The sequence below is a fragment of the Vidua macroura genome, chromosome 1 (genome assembly GCF_024509145.1).
Source record: "Vidua macroura isolate BioBank_ID:100142 chromosome 1, ASM2450914v1, whole genome shotgun sequence".
Lineage (NCBI taxonomy): Eukaryota > Metazoa > Chordata > Aves > Passeriformes > Viduidae > Vidua > Vidua macroura.
In genome coordinates, this window is record NC_071571.1 from 64,853,383 (window position 1) to 64,871,158 (window position 17,776).

The window sequence follows — 17,776 nt, forward strand, 5'->3', positions numbered from 1 at the left end:
CCCTATTTATACAGCGCAGACATTGGAAGGCATTTTTTGGGTGCTTTATTGATTTCTTTTGTTTTAAATTTCTTTCAGGCGCATATTTCATAAATAAAAATGGGGCTTGAACTATGTAATATGGCCTGGCAGAGGCCATATTAGTTTCCTGGCAGAGTTAAATTAGGTTAATTTTTGACTGTTGTATTCCTGTTTCTATAGTTTAATAGGATCCCAACCTCAATTCAAATTCCCCCAGATGAAAACAAAACACCCTAGAAAGTGTTGTGTGGAAACAGCAGAACAGTTAATTTCAATTAACACGGGTAATGGACTAACGTGCAGGACACAAAGTCACAAAAAGTCTTTGATTGCTTAATAGTGGTTTTGGATGGAGCTGTAATGGGAGTAAGGAGCTTCTTTCAACCTGTATTATTTAATCAGTTCTCTTTGGTGATCTGGTCTTTTGACAGGCTGACAAACACATCTTGTACTGTAATGTCATTCATGCTTGGCTTCCATAAGAATGAAGTATATCTACATATAAAAGCACTCTTCTAGTCAGTTATGAAGACTGTACAAGCTATTTGCTAACAGTCTTTGGCATAGTGGTACTGCTTTATGCATATGCTCTGTTATGTACCACAATCAACCTAATGTCCAGTGGCTTGTCATCTGAAAAGCCCACGTACTGTTAATTGCCATCATGGTGGCAGCACAGAGGATAGTGTGGCATAAACAATGATGGTTTCATGCTGTGGCTTTTTTATTTAGAGGCAGAAAATTCTTGTGGTCTTGCATTACCAAATTAGATGAAAATAGCCTTTATGACAACTATCCTAAAAAAAGTGGACAGGGAATTCATATCTTTTATCCCAGAGAAAAATATGGTTTGTTTTGTTTTTAAATTATGTTACTATCATGAAAACCCCGTTCTTTAGTCTCTGAGACAACCAGGGCATGAAAATAGGCCTTATTTTTGAAGCATGTTGTCTGTTTAATATGTAATGTGATACCTTGTCATGCTGTGACAATGTGACAGATGGCATTTGCACTATAAAACTAAATTATCTTTTGTGCATAGCTATACAACAGCTAAATACAGTAACTCAGTACGGTGTACTGATTAATGCAGACTGCAGATGTTTTAGAGATAGCGGTGTGTTTAAACTTAGCATCAAATGATTAATGTATTTATTTAACATGTCTACCAAGATTTTGGTAGTGTTTCAGCACACAGTCTAGTGTGTAAAGGGTGGTTTTGGTAGAAGTCAAATTTAGGATTACAGACAATGCAATGTAGATTTGTATTGCACTGCAGCTAGTTGTCTGTTACGAAAAATGGTGAAAACAGTTAATTAATTATGCTATGCAAATAAACTTTATATAAAGATATAGCTTATAAGAAACTGTAGCTCCCTGTAGTTCAAAATAGTTTGGGTTGGAAATTATTTCTAAGGTAATCACGTTGAAGTGTTAACCCAGCACAGCCAAATCCACCACTAAACCATGTTCCAAAGTGTTACATATACACATCTTTTAAATACCTTCAGGGATGCTCCCTCAACTTCTTCCCTGAGCTTGACCAGTGCTTGACCCCCTCTACCATGAAGAATTTTTTTCCAAATATCCCTCTAAACATGGCTGGCACAGCTTGAGGCTATTTCCTTTTGTCATATTGCTTGTTGCCTGGGAGGAGATACCAACTCCCACCTGGCTATGCTCTCCTTTCAGCCACTTGTAGAACGCAATAAGCTCACCCCTGAGCTCCATTTTTTCCAGGTTCAACAGCCCCAGCTCCCTCAGCTGCTCTTCATCAGGTCTATGCTCCAGACCCTTCCCCAGCTCCATTCCCCTTCTCTAGACACATTCCAGCCCCTCAATGTCTTCGTTGTGGTGAAGGGCCCAAAACTGAGCACAGCACTCAAAGTGTGGCCTCACCAGTGCTGAGTACAGGGAGACAATCAGTGCTCTGGTCCTGCTGGCCACATTATACACACACAGGTATCATCCTGGCTGATACAGGCCGGGGTGCTGTTGGCCTTTTGGCCACCTGGGCACAGACTAGCTCTTGTTCAGCCAGGTGTCAACCCAGGTTCTTCTCTGCTTGGCAGCTTTCCTCTCCAGATGCCTCTGCAGAGCCTTTCTACCCTCAGCAGATCAATATTCTGCCCAACTTGGTGTCATGTGTGAACTGACTGAGGGTGTCCTCACTCCCCTTGCCCAGGTCATAGGTGAAGATGTTAAACAGGACTGGCCCTAATACTGAGCCCTGGGGAACACCACGGGTGACCAGTTGCCAGCTGGATGTAACTCTGTTCACCACCACTCTCTGGGCCCAGCCATCCAGACATTTTTTTTACCCAGCAAAGAGTGCACCTGTCCAAGCCTTGAGCAGCTTGTTTCTCCAGCAAAATTGTGGGAAATGGTGTGAAAGACTATACTAAAGTCTAGGTAGGTGATATCTACAAGATTGAAGGAAAGCAAGAGGTGGATGTGAGACACCAGTCTATTGCTGGTTTTGATTTCTGTATAGAATATGTGTGAAACATTCTGTACCTCTGTGAAACAGGTGGTCAGAGTAAATATTTAAAGAGATTAAGATAGTAATTTTTCCCCTCTCTGTACTTTAGGCATAGAATTCATGTTGGTGGTCTTCCACGGTGTGGTTATGCTCAAGAGTTTGTCCATTTTCAGGTGGTGCTAAACTTCCAGGCCGTGGTGTGGGATGGTTAACCTTCAGACTTTATAACACTGCAGTTAAACCCTTTGCTTTGTAACTTTTGTGTCAGCTCTCCTAAATGGGATGTTGCAGAAAGAAAATATCACTAATACTTTAAAACGAAACTTTCCTGTACAACTCCCAAGAATGCACAGCTGAAGTTTGAACAGGCATGTTACTCCATAAGGGAACAGAGCTTTAGCTCCATGCCTATACAATCCCTGCTATTTATTACATGCTCTCATAAGGAACATTGTCATCCTAGCATGGTGAGAATGCTGTCTTGAGTAAATCCCTTTTTTAACTTACTGTAACTTGTGTTTGTTTTGCTGCTTGCCCTGGAAACTGGACTTTCAACCAGCCCAGAGCGGTTCAGCTTGCAGGGATCAGGGAGGAATGCAGGAAAGGATTGCCAGGGGGAAACCAACCCAGAATCTGTTGGCAGTGGGAAGAGAGGGTCCCTGTATAGTCAAGAAACACCCAGGAGCAGAGTTACACATTTCACATATTGTTGAGATCTGCAGGATGTGTCCTCTGGACTGTGGACCCTCTGATGTTATCTGATACAGAAAGCTGTGAATACGGTCATGTTGAAATTGTCTTTGTTTAGGTCATTTAATGGTTTTGATATCTTTGGCTTGTGTTTATGGGGTGTTGACTGCTGATTTTCCTAACATAATGGCTTTGTGGGTTGCCTCTGACTGTGGAAACTGACTGGAAATACAATTGAATGCATTTTTTTCCCCTAAGCTTCCTTAGGACTGGGAAACAGTGAGCTAAACTAGGTGTTGCTCTATTGAAAGAACATGGAAATGTTCATGCTGAGATGCCTTGTTGGCATTAGAGTAAATGATGTGGAAATAGTGTTTTGGAAACATTGGTTAAGTCTCTTCACCCAACCACTTAGTTAACTAACCACATGATGCTGAAATTTGCTCAGATGCTCTCCTTTGGTTTCCTGATTATTCAGTAACTTTAATAATGAAGAACATACCAGTAATTGCCATCTCATCTATTTTTAAAACCAACTACTTCCAAACCCTCCCTTACATTTTTGCTATATTCTCTAATGTTGCTTCTTTCTGCTCCTCTCTTCCCCATCAGTTTTCCTTCTGTGCATTTATCATTAAAATCATGTTTTATTGTACGGTGTGTTCCCAGGTATTGGGATTTTGCATCACATCTTCAGATGCTCCCAAAACCTGTCCTGCATGTGCCTGTTCATCTCTCCAGATGACCAGAGATGAGTTAGATCATAATAAGGGTTGAGAAGAATTGTAGATTGCTGCTAAAAGTGTGTGTGTATCACTAAAAACAGTAAGGTCAGCAAATGTGTACCAATGTAAATGAAGCCCTGCCTGTGCTGGAATAGTTGTCTTACTTGCTAGGCTCTTATGAGAAGCAATCCACTTGAGTCAGCACAAGGCCCCTGTAATAAGCTAATTTAAGCAGATTTAACTATTATTTACACACTGGTTTTGGTGAGCAGGATGTCCCAGTTGCTGGGGTAGGATCAGCAAGCCCTCTGCTTAGCTAACAACTACAGCCAAGAAGCAAAGGGGGTGGTGAGCTGCAGCGGGAGCAGGAGGGAGCACGCTGTGTGCAGCTTGTAAAGCCATAATATCCGTATTCTGTGTGGATCACCCTAGAGGGTACGGCTCAGCTCTCATAGCAGAGCCCTTCCTGCATGTGAAAAAACAAACAAACTTGTAGCCACAGACAGAATGGAAAACATTCAGTGTGGAAGGCAAATAAATAGGAGGTGATAGAAGTCTCTGTAATAATGACTAGTATGCAGAAAGGGCTTTTGTTCTTTCTCTGGCTTGTAACAGAGTAGATGAAAAAGTGACATTTGCTGCTTTTTCTCAATACCGAGAAGTGAATTTTTTTTTTTTTTTTAAGCAGCCTGTACCTAAAACTGTGATTTGGTATTGCAGCATTTGTGGAAGTTTAAAAACAAATTCAGCAGAACTGTGAAGTTGACATTTATGTGACTAAGATACATTTTAGAGAGGATGTTAAGATCTCCATGGTTTGGTTTTAAGCCACTCTTTTTAATTATTAGGAATTAGTAATTGGCCTTTCTCTGAAGGCATCTAGTCTTGATCAGTTAGAACCAGAACAGTGTATTAAGGGAACATAGATGTCATTTGATATGTGAGTTCCTGTATTGTGACTTAATTAAATAATTCATTATTACTGACTTAATTAAGGCAGTGTTTACTCAGTGACTTTGAACCGTTCAGTGTTTCAAGTTCTTTTTAAACTTTGGCAGCAAATATGCTTCTCTGTATATATAAATTATTATTTCATGTAAGTAATTTTAATATATGAAATCCTACACTGACTTATAATGCAAGTTGCTGTACTTTCAAATTTAATTTTAATGAGGTTTAGTTTTTTCTTCCCTAAATCTAATTTGACTTTTAAAACAAACATTTTCTATTACAGGAATAAAGTCTTATTTTTATCAACCCTGATTTATTCTGCCTAGTTATTCAGGTCTGGTGGTTTGTTATGAGTCCAGCTGCCAGGGGAGAAGGCAGTGAGAACTGGGGCTGAGATGAGCCTAGTGGGCAAGGGACAGGCAGCCTCTGCCAGCTCTTCAGCAGCTGAGAATGTCATGGGCTTTGACAGGAGCCAGGGCTTGCTGGCATCATGGTTTAGAGGTTGAAAGGCACAACCATAGAAAAGCAGTAGAGGAACAGTTTGTCCCTTTGATTTGATTTGGCTCTTGAGGGCTTGCTGATTCCTTAACTGTTGCTGAGTGCTGTCAAGTAGCCACTCCTTGGAGTGGTTCAGCTTTCCAGACTATGCAAAAGAGTGTTTTCTCACTCAGCTGCTTTTCTCTCTTTATATTCATACACAACTGTAGTACTCAGCTTTTAAGAAATATGAATGCCTGCTGCATCCTGTAGTGTGGTTGGTTGGTGTTGGAGAGTCAGACCCACATGGGTTGATGCTCCTTAAGTGCACCAAGCAGACCTGTATGTCCTGTCCACTGCACTGGCACCAACTCATTAATGGTGACAGGAGTGCCTGAGCTTGACAACTTGGCAAAGCTGTGGGGTCCCAATCCTGTCCTGGGGCCTCCAGACCTTTCATAGCTCCCAGTTGATGCACAGCAGTAAAGAATGTGGCTTATTGCAGTTAGAGATAACAGGAGTGGCATTTGAAGGAAAAGGTATCTGGGGGCAAGCTGAATGCATTTGATGTAAAAATGATTGAGTGGCAATAAACTTTATAACAGCCTGCTTCAGCCTGTACTTTCTCTCCAGTGCTTGAAAGGAGGCTTTGCTTTGTGCCTTTCATCGCTTCAGAGTGGATTTTGCAATTATGCTGGCCCTGAAAACCTGTAGAACATGACACCCATTCCCAGTATTTATCAGTATCTCTCATTTGTAGTTTTATGCCTCTCCTTTAGGGCACTTGTTTTGGTTGGTTCCAGTGGACGATAGCTAACATCAGTTATCAGCAATATTACTGCGTCTTGGAACGGTGCTAGTTATGATGAATAATGGTTGGCAAACCAATACTTTTTTTCCTTGAGGAACACAAATCATGCTTGTCTCCCAAGTGAGCTGATGGTTTGGCAGGGTGAAGGGATGAATAAAAATTGCCTTCCAAGTGCATGCAAGTTGACAGCCTGAAAGGTGAATTTCTTAAGTCATATACTTTAGGTTCCTGGGTTTTACGTATGGCAAGTCTCCAGAACAAATATTGCTTTTGGAAAACCTAATCAAATTCTGCCATAAGAGTTAAGTTACTGAGTGTCAGGCCTCAAATGATACGCTTGATTTAGACTTCTCTGGAGTTCAAAAATTGTAATTTTTATCATCAGTGGTTTCATGGAAAAATGCAAAGCAAAAGTTGAAACTTCTATAAGAATAAACTTAGGCACTAGGGCTTTTAGAGGGGGTGAATTCAACATAGAAATATAATCTGTTCAGTGTTTTTTCAAAGTTTGCCCTCATTTCCTTGGGAATGCTTTGAAGGAGATGCTGTCACCCACGTCATATTGTGTTCTTACACTACAAACCCTTTTGTAGTATCATGTGCTGATACTGAAATTTGTTTTATTTGGTGGGCCACAGTTTGAGATCCCTTTAATGAAAAGGAAATAGCAAAAGGATAGAGAGAAAATAGGGAGAAAATGTAAATTGGGTCATTTTACTTCTCCCTCATAGTCTTATGCTGGCTATAAGAGACAATTGAATGCAAAAATTGGTGTGTAGTTTCAACTTATGCTTTGTGGGCTGTGTATTAGGAAAAAAAATTGAGCTACCAGTTCACTGACTCTTTCTCAGAAGAAAATTGGAACATGTTTTTGCTTTGTAGGTGGAGTTTTTAAAACAGCGCACACAAAATCTGCATGTGGCCCCCACATAGCCTAAGTCAAGAGAAGTCTGGTGTAGTTCAGAATTAATACAAGCAAAGTTAGATTAGGAAAAAAAGAGAGAGATACGATGCACGCTTTGGATGAGGATTTAAAAATGGGCAATCAGAGCGATTAGACTGGAATTGGGGAGGTTCAGAACCTGCTGGCAGTCATAATGCCAAGTGGGCGGTGAATAAATGGCCTTGTGATGAAGGAACATTTGGCTTCAGCTGTGGCCAAGCTTCCAGGACTTAGAGGCAGCAGCTCATTGGGGGAGGCATCTTTGCTCTTGCTCTGGTTATGCTTTGGTGTCCCTTTCGTGCTGAGCTTGGTTGAATGCTTGATTATGCAATGAGTAAGTCCATTGGTGGTGCTGGATGGTGATTTTCCTGAAAACTGGCTTCTGAAATGGTGTGGCACTGATATAGTGCTGATGGAAATTCTTGAACTGCAATTCTTAGTAAGTGTTTTCAGTGCAGTACTCCGGTCAGCCTCACTGCCTGGCTCATCTTGGAAGAGGCGGCACAGCCCCTCCCCCCCACCCCCCCAAGCCACCTTCCTCACCACATTTTCTTTTCTAAGGTGCAATTACAAATACTGAAATGCTAAGGAAGGGAAGTCCTATCAGCATGTCTCTGAGGAAATACAGCCGTGAAACAAAACTTTCTTATGCCATATCTGAAACCATTTGGGTAGAGAGATGAGAAAGCATTCTCCTCGATTAAACTGCAACTCTTCTGGTAATAAACTCTTACAACATCGAGTAGATAGTAAACTAATAAAATTGTTTCCTGCCTCTCATCCTAGAGCCTGCTGAAGAATATGTTACTATTTTAATTCTTCCGTAAGTATGAGTGGTTTCATTGCCTATCTGCTGTTGTTCGTAGGAGTCATATTATATTGTAGTTACTTGGTGGCATAGAATACACAAAATTTGTTAAACGTTATGCTTGCAGAGGTCCAATGCTGTTTTCCATTTGTGTGACTCTGCTTGCTGTATTATTGCTCCAGGAGAGAAAAGGCACAAAAGGGAAGGCAGCTGTGGCCTGTGTACCTTTGCTGCCCTGTCTACTTTTTCTGGCAGTCTGGAGTTTCTGTAGATGAGTGACACTTGGCCAGAAGAATCAAAGTCAGGAAATGGACATTTGATATTCACTTCTTTGAGATTTAGGATTTTTTTTCAAAGGATCATAAATTGCAGTAGTTGGAAGCACCAGAATGAAGAGCAAGATGATGTCAAATTGAACCAAATGGCAGCTTAATTTTATATCAGTCCACAGATAAATGCAAAATACTCTCATTTATGCTAGTCATAGGAATTCTATAAAACAAGGATGAATTTGACTAAGCTGTGTCCCTGTTTTGAATGTGACATGATTATAAACACTATTGCAAACACTCATATTATAGTTATTTGAGATTGCTGTGTTAGAGTTAGCCAAATCAGAAGACACATTTTTATTGAAGTACCTCTATGTAAAATCAATGTTATCAGTCTATCTCTTTGTGAGACAGTTGCTTTGGGCATCAGCTCTTTATTGTAAGTGTCACATGTGAATTTTTATAAAATCAATGCAGGTTTTGAGTATTGTCTACTCCTTTGTCATGTTTGCAGGACTTCTCACTAATGGCCAATCTAAAGGATTAGGACCAGGATCAGAACAGCTGGAGAATGAGAAGGACGATGCATCACAAGTGTCTTCAACAAGCAACGATGTTAGTTCTTCAGATTTTGAAGAAGGGCCCTCAAGGAAAAGGTCAGTAGTGAATTATATTTAAGTAGAGCCTTTCTTCTTTGTCCCTTTTGTCTAAGACTGTTTTTTATGTTATCAAAAGGGTATGGTTGCACCTACTGCCCTACCATAAATGGGTTTTCCAGCAAGGATTCCTTCTATGAACAGCAAAGATACAGCAAACTTTGCTTCTCCCATTGGTAGAGATGGTTCTTGTTGCTGTTTTGGAAAGCATGGAAAAACAGTTGTTATTTTACAGTGGATGAATGCTAATTTAGATGCCTTAAGACTGTGTCCTCTCCTGACTTTTGCCTTTCAGGCCATGTCAATATGTATGTGTGTGCAGTTTCAAGGAAAGCATCACTAAAGTAGTTGCTGTTACTTTTAAAAATAACTTTTGTTATTTTTAGTTTTCAGTGAATTAAACTGTGTAAAGTTAAAAAGATAGAAAATGACTAAACATATACTTCTGAGAAGAGGAACTGCATAGTAATGTGGTGCGGTGGCTATTGGTTGCAAAGAGCTACATTGAGATCCTGCTGCAGCAAGCTGCCTTCTCTTTCCTAGAAGTCACTGAATGTGCAAAATGTGGGTTAAAATCATAGACCTCAAGCCAGTCAATTACAGAAAATATGCTGAGAATGCAGGCGGCTGGGAGTTGTCATCTCTGTGAAGTAAGAATGAAAACAGGCTGTCTAGAAAATGCCACTTAAAAGAGAGAATCAGAAATGCTTCCTCAACCTTTTTTCCTCCGCACTTCTCACATCCTAGTTCCAAACCAAAATGAACTATATAGTAATAATAATAATAATAATAATAATAATAATAATAATAATAATAGCACCGCCAGTTATCTTTCAAACAAAAAAAGTTTGAATCCCTGTTTTCTGTATGACCTTATAATTCCTCTGAGAAGCGTGATGGGGTGAGGAGGACTCCCTCCTGTTCCAGTGTTTCCCATCCCTGATTCCCACAATATTTTCTGGAATAAACTCAGACTTTAACCAATACGCCCACTTAGCTCATCAGGCATATCAGAATGTTAATTTATATTATTTTATATTTATATTATTCTATATTTATATATAAATATAAAATTTATCTTATCTTCCATACTGGTAGAAATTTTGCAAGGCTTATTGCATCCTGCTGTTGCTCAGGGCAAAGATACTTGTGTTCTGATTTTGGGCTTTGTGAGATACAACAGAGGATTGAAAATTATTTCTGCTGAGCTGTTCAGGTGACATCTACTGTTGGTGTGATCCTGGGAGACCATGGTCGTCATTTCATGGCCAGCCTGTTGCTTGCACATTGTCTTAAAGAATTTCTGCTTCCCTCTACACTTAGTTTGTCCCCTCATTCCTCAGCTGCGCTGACATAATGACTTGCAGGGTCACACCATGAGTAGCTTCAAGAAGCTGGTTGAGATTAAAAACAATAGCGAGAAGAAGATGAATTGAGGCTTTTTGACAGGTTTCTACGTTTCAAACCTGCATGAGACCTTTTATCTCTTGTTCAGAGTATGGTTGTAGGGGCAGCTGCTGGTGCAACCAGGGGACATACTCTTCCTCTTTTGGGGCTGGCAAAGGGTGGGAGGGCTTGTCCTTTATGCTGTACCTGCTCCTGGTGCCCTGCACAGTCCAGCTTCAGAAATGAGAAGAGTTTCTACATTACCAGTCTCCAGAAACTGCACTTGAGTACTCCGGATGAAACATTTTTGGAAGAGTGTTTGGTAGGTTTGGGCTGGGCGAATTCAGACCCTTGAGAGGCAGCTAGGTGGTTCAGACATTGTAATACGGAGCTCAGTGCTTTTGGTACTTTTCAGATTAAAACCAACAAAAAAGCCCAGGCCCAACATAGACCCAAGATAAAAACTTCTTCTGGCTTTCATGGAAGGCGAGGCATAATTTCACTACTTCTTCAAGCATCATGAACTGTTGAAATAATATTACAGTTGTTACTTCTGTTGCTCTGAAGGAGTTCCTTCTTGTTTTGTTTCCATTTACACTCAACACAGACTTTTACCTATTTTTTCTTCCTCCTTGAGTGTCCTCTTTGCAGACAGACCTTTTCTGGGTTCCTTCTCTTAAGCTGTAGTGGAGCATGTTGAGTGTTTTTATGTTGTCTTCTTACTTGCTTTTAGGCTTTTTGTTTTGTTTAGCTGAATATGCAATGTTTCTTCAATCCAGGTTATCTTGCAATCCCAGAAAGAGTTGTGTCAGGAATATTGGATAAACAAAGGACGTGCAGGAAGATGATGAGGGGGCAAACGGGACTGAAATGGAATCTGTAGGTTGACTGCCTCAGCTTACCTAATTTTGAGAAGTTATGTCCTCCTTGTCTTCCCCCAGGGTTTTTCAGAATCAAACTTTTCAGTTGTCTGTTCAGCTGCATGTATAACTAAAGACACTCTTGTAATAAAATACACCTTTAAAGACTGTAGCTTTAGGAATGTACTCTGAACCAACCATTATATGTAAGTTACTATTTTTTTCTTGATAGCTTGTGGGGTTTTGTTGGGGTTTTGGTTGTTTGGTTTGGTTTGGTTTTTTTTGGTGCATGGCAGGAATGGTTTTTCAGAAGCTTGAACTTGTCATCTAGAGGACTAAGTCACCTGTATTTCACACTCGTGATGGAAAGAGGTGCTAAGCAAATAAGTATAGTAAATATGGGAATCTGTTGTAAAGGGCTCCAGTTTCTTTAGTAGTTTAAGACTCTGGTTTGACCTTTCAGTTCTTCAGTGTAGTGGCAGGCTGGTACTGTGGAGGCAGTCTTTTCCCAGTTTCTTCTTCCTACCTCTTCCCAGCTGCTGTGTCTAGCAGTCTTCTGGCCCCTGTCCATCAGTTCAGGGACTAACCTGGCAGCATTTTCTCCCACTGTGTGTAGCAGGTCACCTTATAGAAGGGGAATAGGGATTCATGCATGTGTGCAGCATGTGTATGGTTTTAGTTTGCATTTATAGTTGATCCAAACTCCTCCAGTTTCAGAGACAATATGCACAAGATATGCATGAGCAGCAAGTGTTAAATTCTTGTAGCAAACTGAGTGGAGGGTGAATTTCCTAGCAGTGAATATTGCCTTCTGGTCTCACTGTGCCAGTCATCCCTGTTGTAGATTTTCCTTGGGTCAGAACTAGGTAGTGGATGCTCCCAGTGAGTTACTGAACTTAGCTGTAGATAGGTAGGTGCTGGCAGGCATCTGTGGGGGCGGTAAATCCTTACCAGCCTGGCTGCGGACCAGTGAAGATATCACTGACAAGTATGTCTTATTTCACACAGATATGCCAAACAGAGTAACACAAAAGTACAACCCCCAGCCAAGCACACCTTAAGGTTTATCAATCTATTAATTTTCTGGTTTCAACCCTTTTTCTAATAGCATAGCTTGATTGAAGAGCCATAAGAGCACTGTGGTGGAAGAGAGGAGATGGCTGTTATGGTAAAAGTGTGCAGATTTAATATAATACTGCAGATTTTGTTTGGAAGCTCACTTTGATACTTTGTTTGATGGAGCAGGTTTTTTGAATGCTGTGGCCTGACACTGTTAGGCTTCAAATGGTTCCAATTAGTCAGTGTGTAGTCAGTAATTAATACCTTTGCTGTCTGGGGACTGGAGGAATCTTGTTACACAACCAGATTTGCATCTGATGTAAAAATTCCCATCTCCATTTCTTTTTTTACATCTATAATTTTCTACTGTAACAGTATTTGTGGCACTGCAGATTTCAGCTGCTGGTGGTGGTGGTGAAGAGGAAAAGGAGTACATGTACAGCTTTGCCCCTTTACAGCCTCCAGATAAGTCCAAAAACTGTAAGCCCTTCTTACGGAGTAAATGGAGTTTGGGGGGGATTGGTAGTGGCAGTTGTGGCAAGCTCAGTACTTCAGAATATTTACATTTGTTTACACCTTTACACTCAAAAGGATGGAAAACACTTGCTTTGATCTGAGCTGTGTGTATTACTAGTGGCCAGGTCTGAGGGGAAGCAGCGGGGTAATGCTAAGTAGCAAATAATACTTTCAGCCAGTAAAGGTGAAAAGTGCCAGCATTATTCTAACATGTGGCAAAAGCCAAGCATTCACATATTGCACTGAATCTGTTGTGCAATGGGTTGCTGTCTAGTTGCCGTGTAAATGAGAGAAGTTCCTGGTTTGTGCAATGCTTTGGTGAGAGATGAACAAAACTGTTGGTATATGGGCTTGATAAACCACCAGATCAGGTGGTCTTCACCATCCGATGTGTAAAGATCACACATTTTTCAAAACCAATGAACAAAAGGTTATTGCTGAAGGAGGAGTGTAGCTTCCACGTAGCTGCATGTTTTTGTTGTGAATCTCCAGTTTCCAACTATGATTTGCAGTTGAGAAAATAGTAGGCAACTGGCCAAAGGTGTTTGATGTCTGTGCTGGATGCTTGTACATTTTTATGGGCAACTCCAAAGACTACAACCACTGGCAATTAATAACAGTGTGCAGAGACAGCTGTAGGTTTTCCAGCAATGAGTTGCCCATCATACCCAGTGTAGTGGTTTTGGTTTATTAATTTGAGATTTTGAGGAAGAGACATGCAGAGCAGACTTGATGGGATAATATGTTGATTGTTGGTGGTAATAGGCTATAGCTTGCTTCCTGTTACTAATCAGGTGGCTACTCATTTACATGGCCTCCTTCCCAGAAATTCACAGGGGGAATTGCCAAATGTACAAATGCATTTCTCTTTTATTGTAAAGGTGTGTTAATATAGGGCTGTGCGAGGCAGGAAGAGGGTGACTGATTTTGGTAACTGTTAAACTTCAAAGTGGGGATTTTTAAAATTTAATGCTAGAATATTCTCTGTCTTAAGGGGGGAAAAAAGATATTGGCTTAGTTTAGGAAAAAATTAGGGTCAGGGAAATTTCCTCAATGGAGTGGATGGACATTGCCCACTGGGCCAAGGGTGTGCAGAGCTCCTGGGAGAAGGTACTTTGTCCAGTTCTTTTTAAGGGAGGGCTATTGGCTGCAGGAGAAAGGAACAACCCACTGGGGAGCAGTAGCATTTTAAGCTGTCACAGCAAGATTGGACAGAAATTGCTTATTAGGAACCTTCTGAGGCCTTTAATTAATACAGCAGCTTTCTGCTAACGGTCTCAAGCATGTGACAGTCAGAAGTGTGATTGTGCACTATAGCAAGGCCAACCCATGGGATGTGCTCCTGCTCTTTGCCTTGTGCTGCCTCCCTGCTGCCTCCTCCTTTCTCCTGTTTGTCTTTTTAAAAAAAAATATTTTTAGATGCCAGTTTAACTCCCTGAACTGGCTCATTGGGGAGCTACAGGAGGGTTAAGGTTTGTCAAATGAAAAGGTGGTGGGAGTATGTGTCCAAGGAGGGGGAGACAAGCATGCTGATCTCCCTTGGCTGCACAGCTGCTAAGTTGGCAGAGCTGTTTTGCACCCTCACCACAAAAAAAAAAAAAAAAAAGCCAGTCAAGGGTAGGAAAGCTTTTGCATATTAGGCAAGCTGCTAATTTAAGTGGTTTCTTTTAGTGATACATCCTTTTCAACTTGATTTGCAAAGGACTTTCTTGCAGTAGAGCTGTCAAAAGGTTGAGGGGACTTAGGGATGGGGGGGTTTCCCCCTTTTTTTTTCCTTTTCTTTTTCTCTTTGTCAAATTGTTTTTATAGTTAATAATGAATCTCTTTAGCACTAGACTTAGCACCTTTCATGCAAGATGTAAAACAAGGTCAATTCTGTTCCCACATTTGTAAGTTTGTGAGGGATTTCTGCTTGGTATTGTAGGTTATGGAGAGAGCAATGTATTATGACTCGGGTGTGAAAGCAGGAGACTGCTCGTAATATCAAAGTGTTTTTCCAGGACCTTTTTAGTGAATAGTCTTTTCACTAATTGGAGCACTATATAATGTATTTGTGTTCAGCTGTTGCCTGCTACAACACAATGTAAGCCCACTTACCAACCAGGTGCTTCTCTTATTTTTTTCTAATTTCAGTAGGCAGTGAAAATCTGCACTAGTTGTTTGTGTATGAAGAACTGCATTAATCCACAATAAAACCAAAATGGCAATGAAATTTATGTGTAATAATTTTTTTAACACCCCCCCTGCCCCCCTTCTGGGAATGCTGATATGATTGGAATATATTTTCAGTGCTGCACATTTATATTTAAATAACAAGCCCTATAAACAAAGCAATAATAGTGCATTGGAGTGGATTTGCAGAGGAATAGTAAAAAGACAGATTACCTGCTTTATAATGCAAGTCAAGAAGATCATTGTATATAGTTTGAAAAGGAAGAAATGGGGTGATTAATGTTCTTTCAGTATTTTCATAAGGAGCAAACAGAAGTTGTGACATGAATTCTTCTATCTGGCATGCAAAGGTATAACAAGGTACAATAATCTGGGAACACTTGAACCTTGTGGGAAGGCAGCTAGGTAAACAACTTGAGTAATGATTTAATAATTATGAAGATATGATTTATAGCAACCTAAGACATGTTACACCATGTCCAATTCCAACTTATTGTTGTCACCTGCCACCTTCTTTTCAGAAGTCAGACTTGCAGGGAAAGGACTTCATGACCTTGAGTTTGGACTCATTCACTGAGGGATCAAGGAAGCTTCCAAACCAGATGGAATAGGTGGAGTTGTTGCTGTTGTTCTGTCTGTTCTCCTTCAGCTGCCTGATAACCCATCCCTAACTGTGATTGACATAATTCATGTCTCATCCCTGTATATGATAGGCCAGATGTTGATTGTTTTAATACCAGGGAGAGGTTGCTCTAAATTGATACAGGAAATAGTTGGAAAAGACACTTTTTAAAGCAAATTTGTTTGCCAATGGGAAAGATTTTTTTTTTAAATTCAAATACACCATTGTTGGTATACAACTCTAGCCTGATGTTTGGGCCATTCCAATATTTTAAAGTGGAAGTGTGTCCTAATATGCTGAGTTTTAAGAGTATTGGTGGTGGGTTGTTTTTTTTTGGTTTTTTTTTTTTTTTTAATAAGCATTTGAAGATTATATTCATACTGTATGCTGGTTTGGCATACACTGAACTATAGAAAATCCTGTTCAGTATTTATTCCAGAGCAGGAATATATGTGGCTGATATGGACAATATATAAGTGATAGGAATATATTCCCAACATGTTCCTTGCAAATGACGACAAAAATGTGGGCTACTGCTGATTCACCAAAACTGACAGCAATTGTGGGTATTAATGTTTTTTACGGGTCAGATCAAGATTCCAGGTAAGGATGTTGGGTCTTGAGACTCTCAGATGGATGACGGAGGCTTGGAGTTGTATGAATACTGCTCAGAAATAGGTCAGTGCATGTCACCAGCATCTCAGATTGGGATTGCAGGAGTTTTCTAAGTCTGGACTGAATTTGAGGAATATAAATCTCCGTATTGTAAATATCTCCTCTAGCATCTTCTCAGGTCTCTTGTATTGGATAGAATAATAACAGGAATTTTACAAATGTCACCTAGCTTATGCTTGTGTGGTGCTTTTCCTTTCTCTTCTTCCATTGTTGCATCCAGTAGCACAGAATTTCCTGAGGGAAACTAATAGTTTTTTTCTTCTTAGCCTGAACATTTGTATATTTAGTTTTTTTAGCAGTATGTTTATTGTTAAGTAATTTGTACAGTAATGGTCATGTCAGCATTATGTTTTGATTTTATGTTTTTTTTCTTTGCTTTTTTCTCTTGGTACTTGTTCTTGGCTCTGATTAAATAAACTAAAGGTTAAGGGACCTTTGACCATGTGGAAAATTATTTGGAAGTTTCTTATTTTTTTCCAGTTATATTACAGTCTATTTTCTTTGGTAGCATCCTTCTTTCAGCTTTCAGACAAGTTCTCCCCTGAGTTTCATAGTTGTAGTTACTATGGAGATATCTGTCCATTCTTCCTTTTCTCTTCCCTTGCCCTTCTCCTTTCCTAGGAGCTCCTGCAGCTGTTATTTATCTTTTCAATAAAGTAAGTAGGCTTTGTACAGACTTTTGTTTCTAATATCTCTTCTGTTGCAAATGTCATTTGCCTGTAATGCTTTCATTTTCATGAAATCCTGTAGGTATTTGTTTATATAGATGAAAAATCTGGCATATGAGTAGGAAGTGAGGAGGTCCCTAGTTAAAAGGGTCACTTCTAGAGCTATTATCTGATTTGATCTTTCTTCAGAGTTGAAGAGCTGTTCATTGAAGTCATAATTCTGTAAAATGAATTAACTGGTAACATTTGTGTGTATGTATGCTGAGTGTCAAGGACAGCTTTTAGAATTCATTTATTTTAAATGGCAGCTTTTGGAATTTAATATAAACATATTCTGGTGCAAACTGAAATTTCTGGGGTGAAGAAATGAAAACTTGAGACAACACATCGTTAGCCTTTTAAGTCAGAGAGACTTTTCTTTGCACCTCATCATAATTTGATAGCTCTTTATATACAGCTTTATATATTCCAGCTTAACAGAGAAACATGGATGTTTGGGTAGTCAGCTATTCTGCAACAGATATTTTCCTTTGCATGTGTGCTGTTGTATTTCTAAACCCCTTCTCTTGGGGAAGCATTGTTTCACTTGCTGTCTGTGGTTTGATATCACTGCTTTGTTGAATGATTTAGATTTGAAATGGGCTCTCCAACCAAAAAGTTCTACCACAACTGCCTGTCTGAGCAGACATCCCACCTGGAAAACCAGTGTAGTTGCACTGCTCTTTTGATGGATGTGTTTCTTATGGTAGCTGCATCTTCAGAGGTTTTTCCTCTCTTTCTTTGGAGACATCTTGCCCTAGGTGATTATTACAATGTTTGTGTTTTCCTTTGGCCTGCTGAGCACTGTACCCTGTCACCTGTGGCTTTGCACAATCAGGAGCCTACTGAGAAGACTCCTGATTGTTTTACAACTGTATAAGTTACCTACCTTGGGCTCTTGGTCAGATAATGCAAATCTCTTTGCCTTCCACTGAGAGTGTTG

The 17,776-nt window shown here is 40.1% G+C and overlaps 1 protein-coding gene across 4 annotated transcripts in view; it reads left to right on the top strand.

Moving 5' to 3' along the window:
- Nucleotides 1-17,776, top strand: part of JARID2 (jumonji and AT-rich interaction domain containing 2) — a 211,030-nt gene that overhangs the window by 111,619 nt on the left and 81,635 nt on the right. For all 4 annotated transcript variants that reach the window (XM_053988818.1, XM_053988004.1, XM_053989582.1 and 1 more), the window contains exon 3: nucleotides 8,695-8,836. Coding sequence is in view for 1 of the 4 variants with exons in the window: in XM_053988004.1 (XP_053843979.1) it covers nucleotides 8,695-8,836 (142 nt within the window). In the remaining 3 variants the exon portion in view is untranslated. The remainder of the gene's footprint in view (nucleotides 1-8,694; nucleotides 8,837-17,776) is intronic.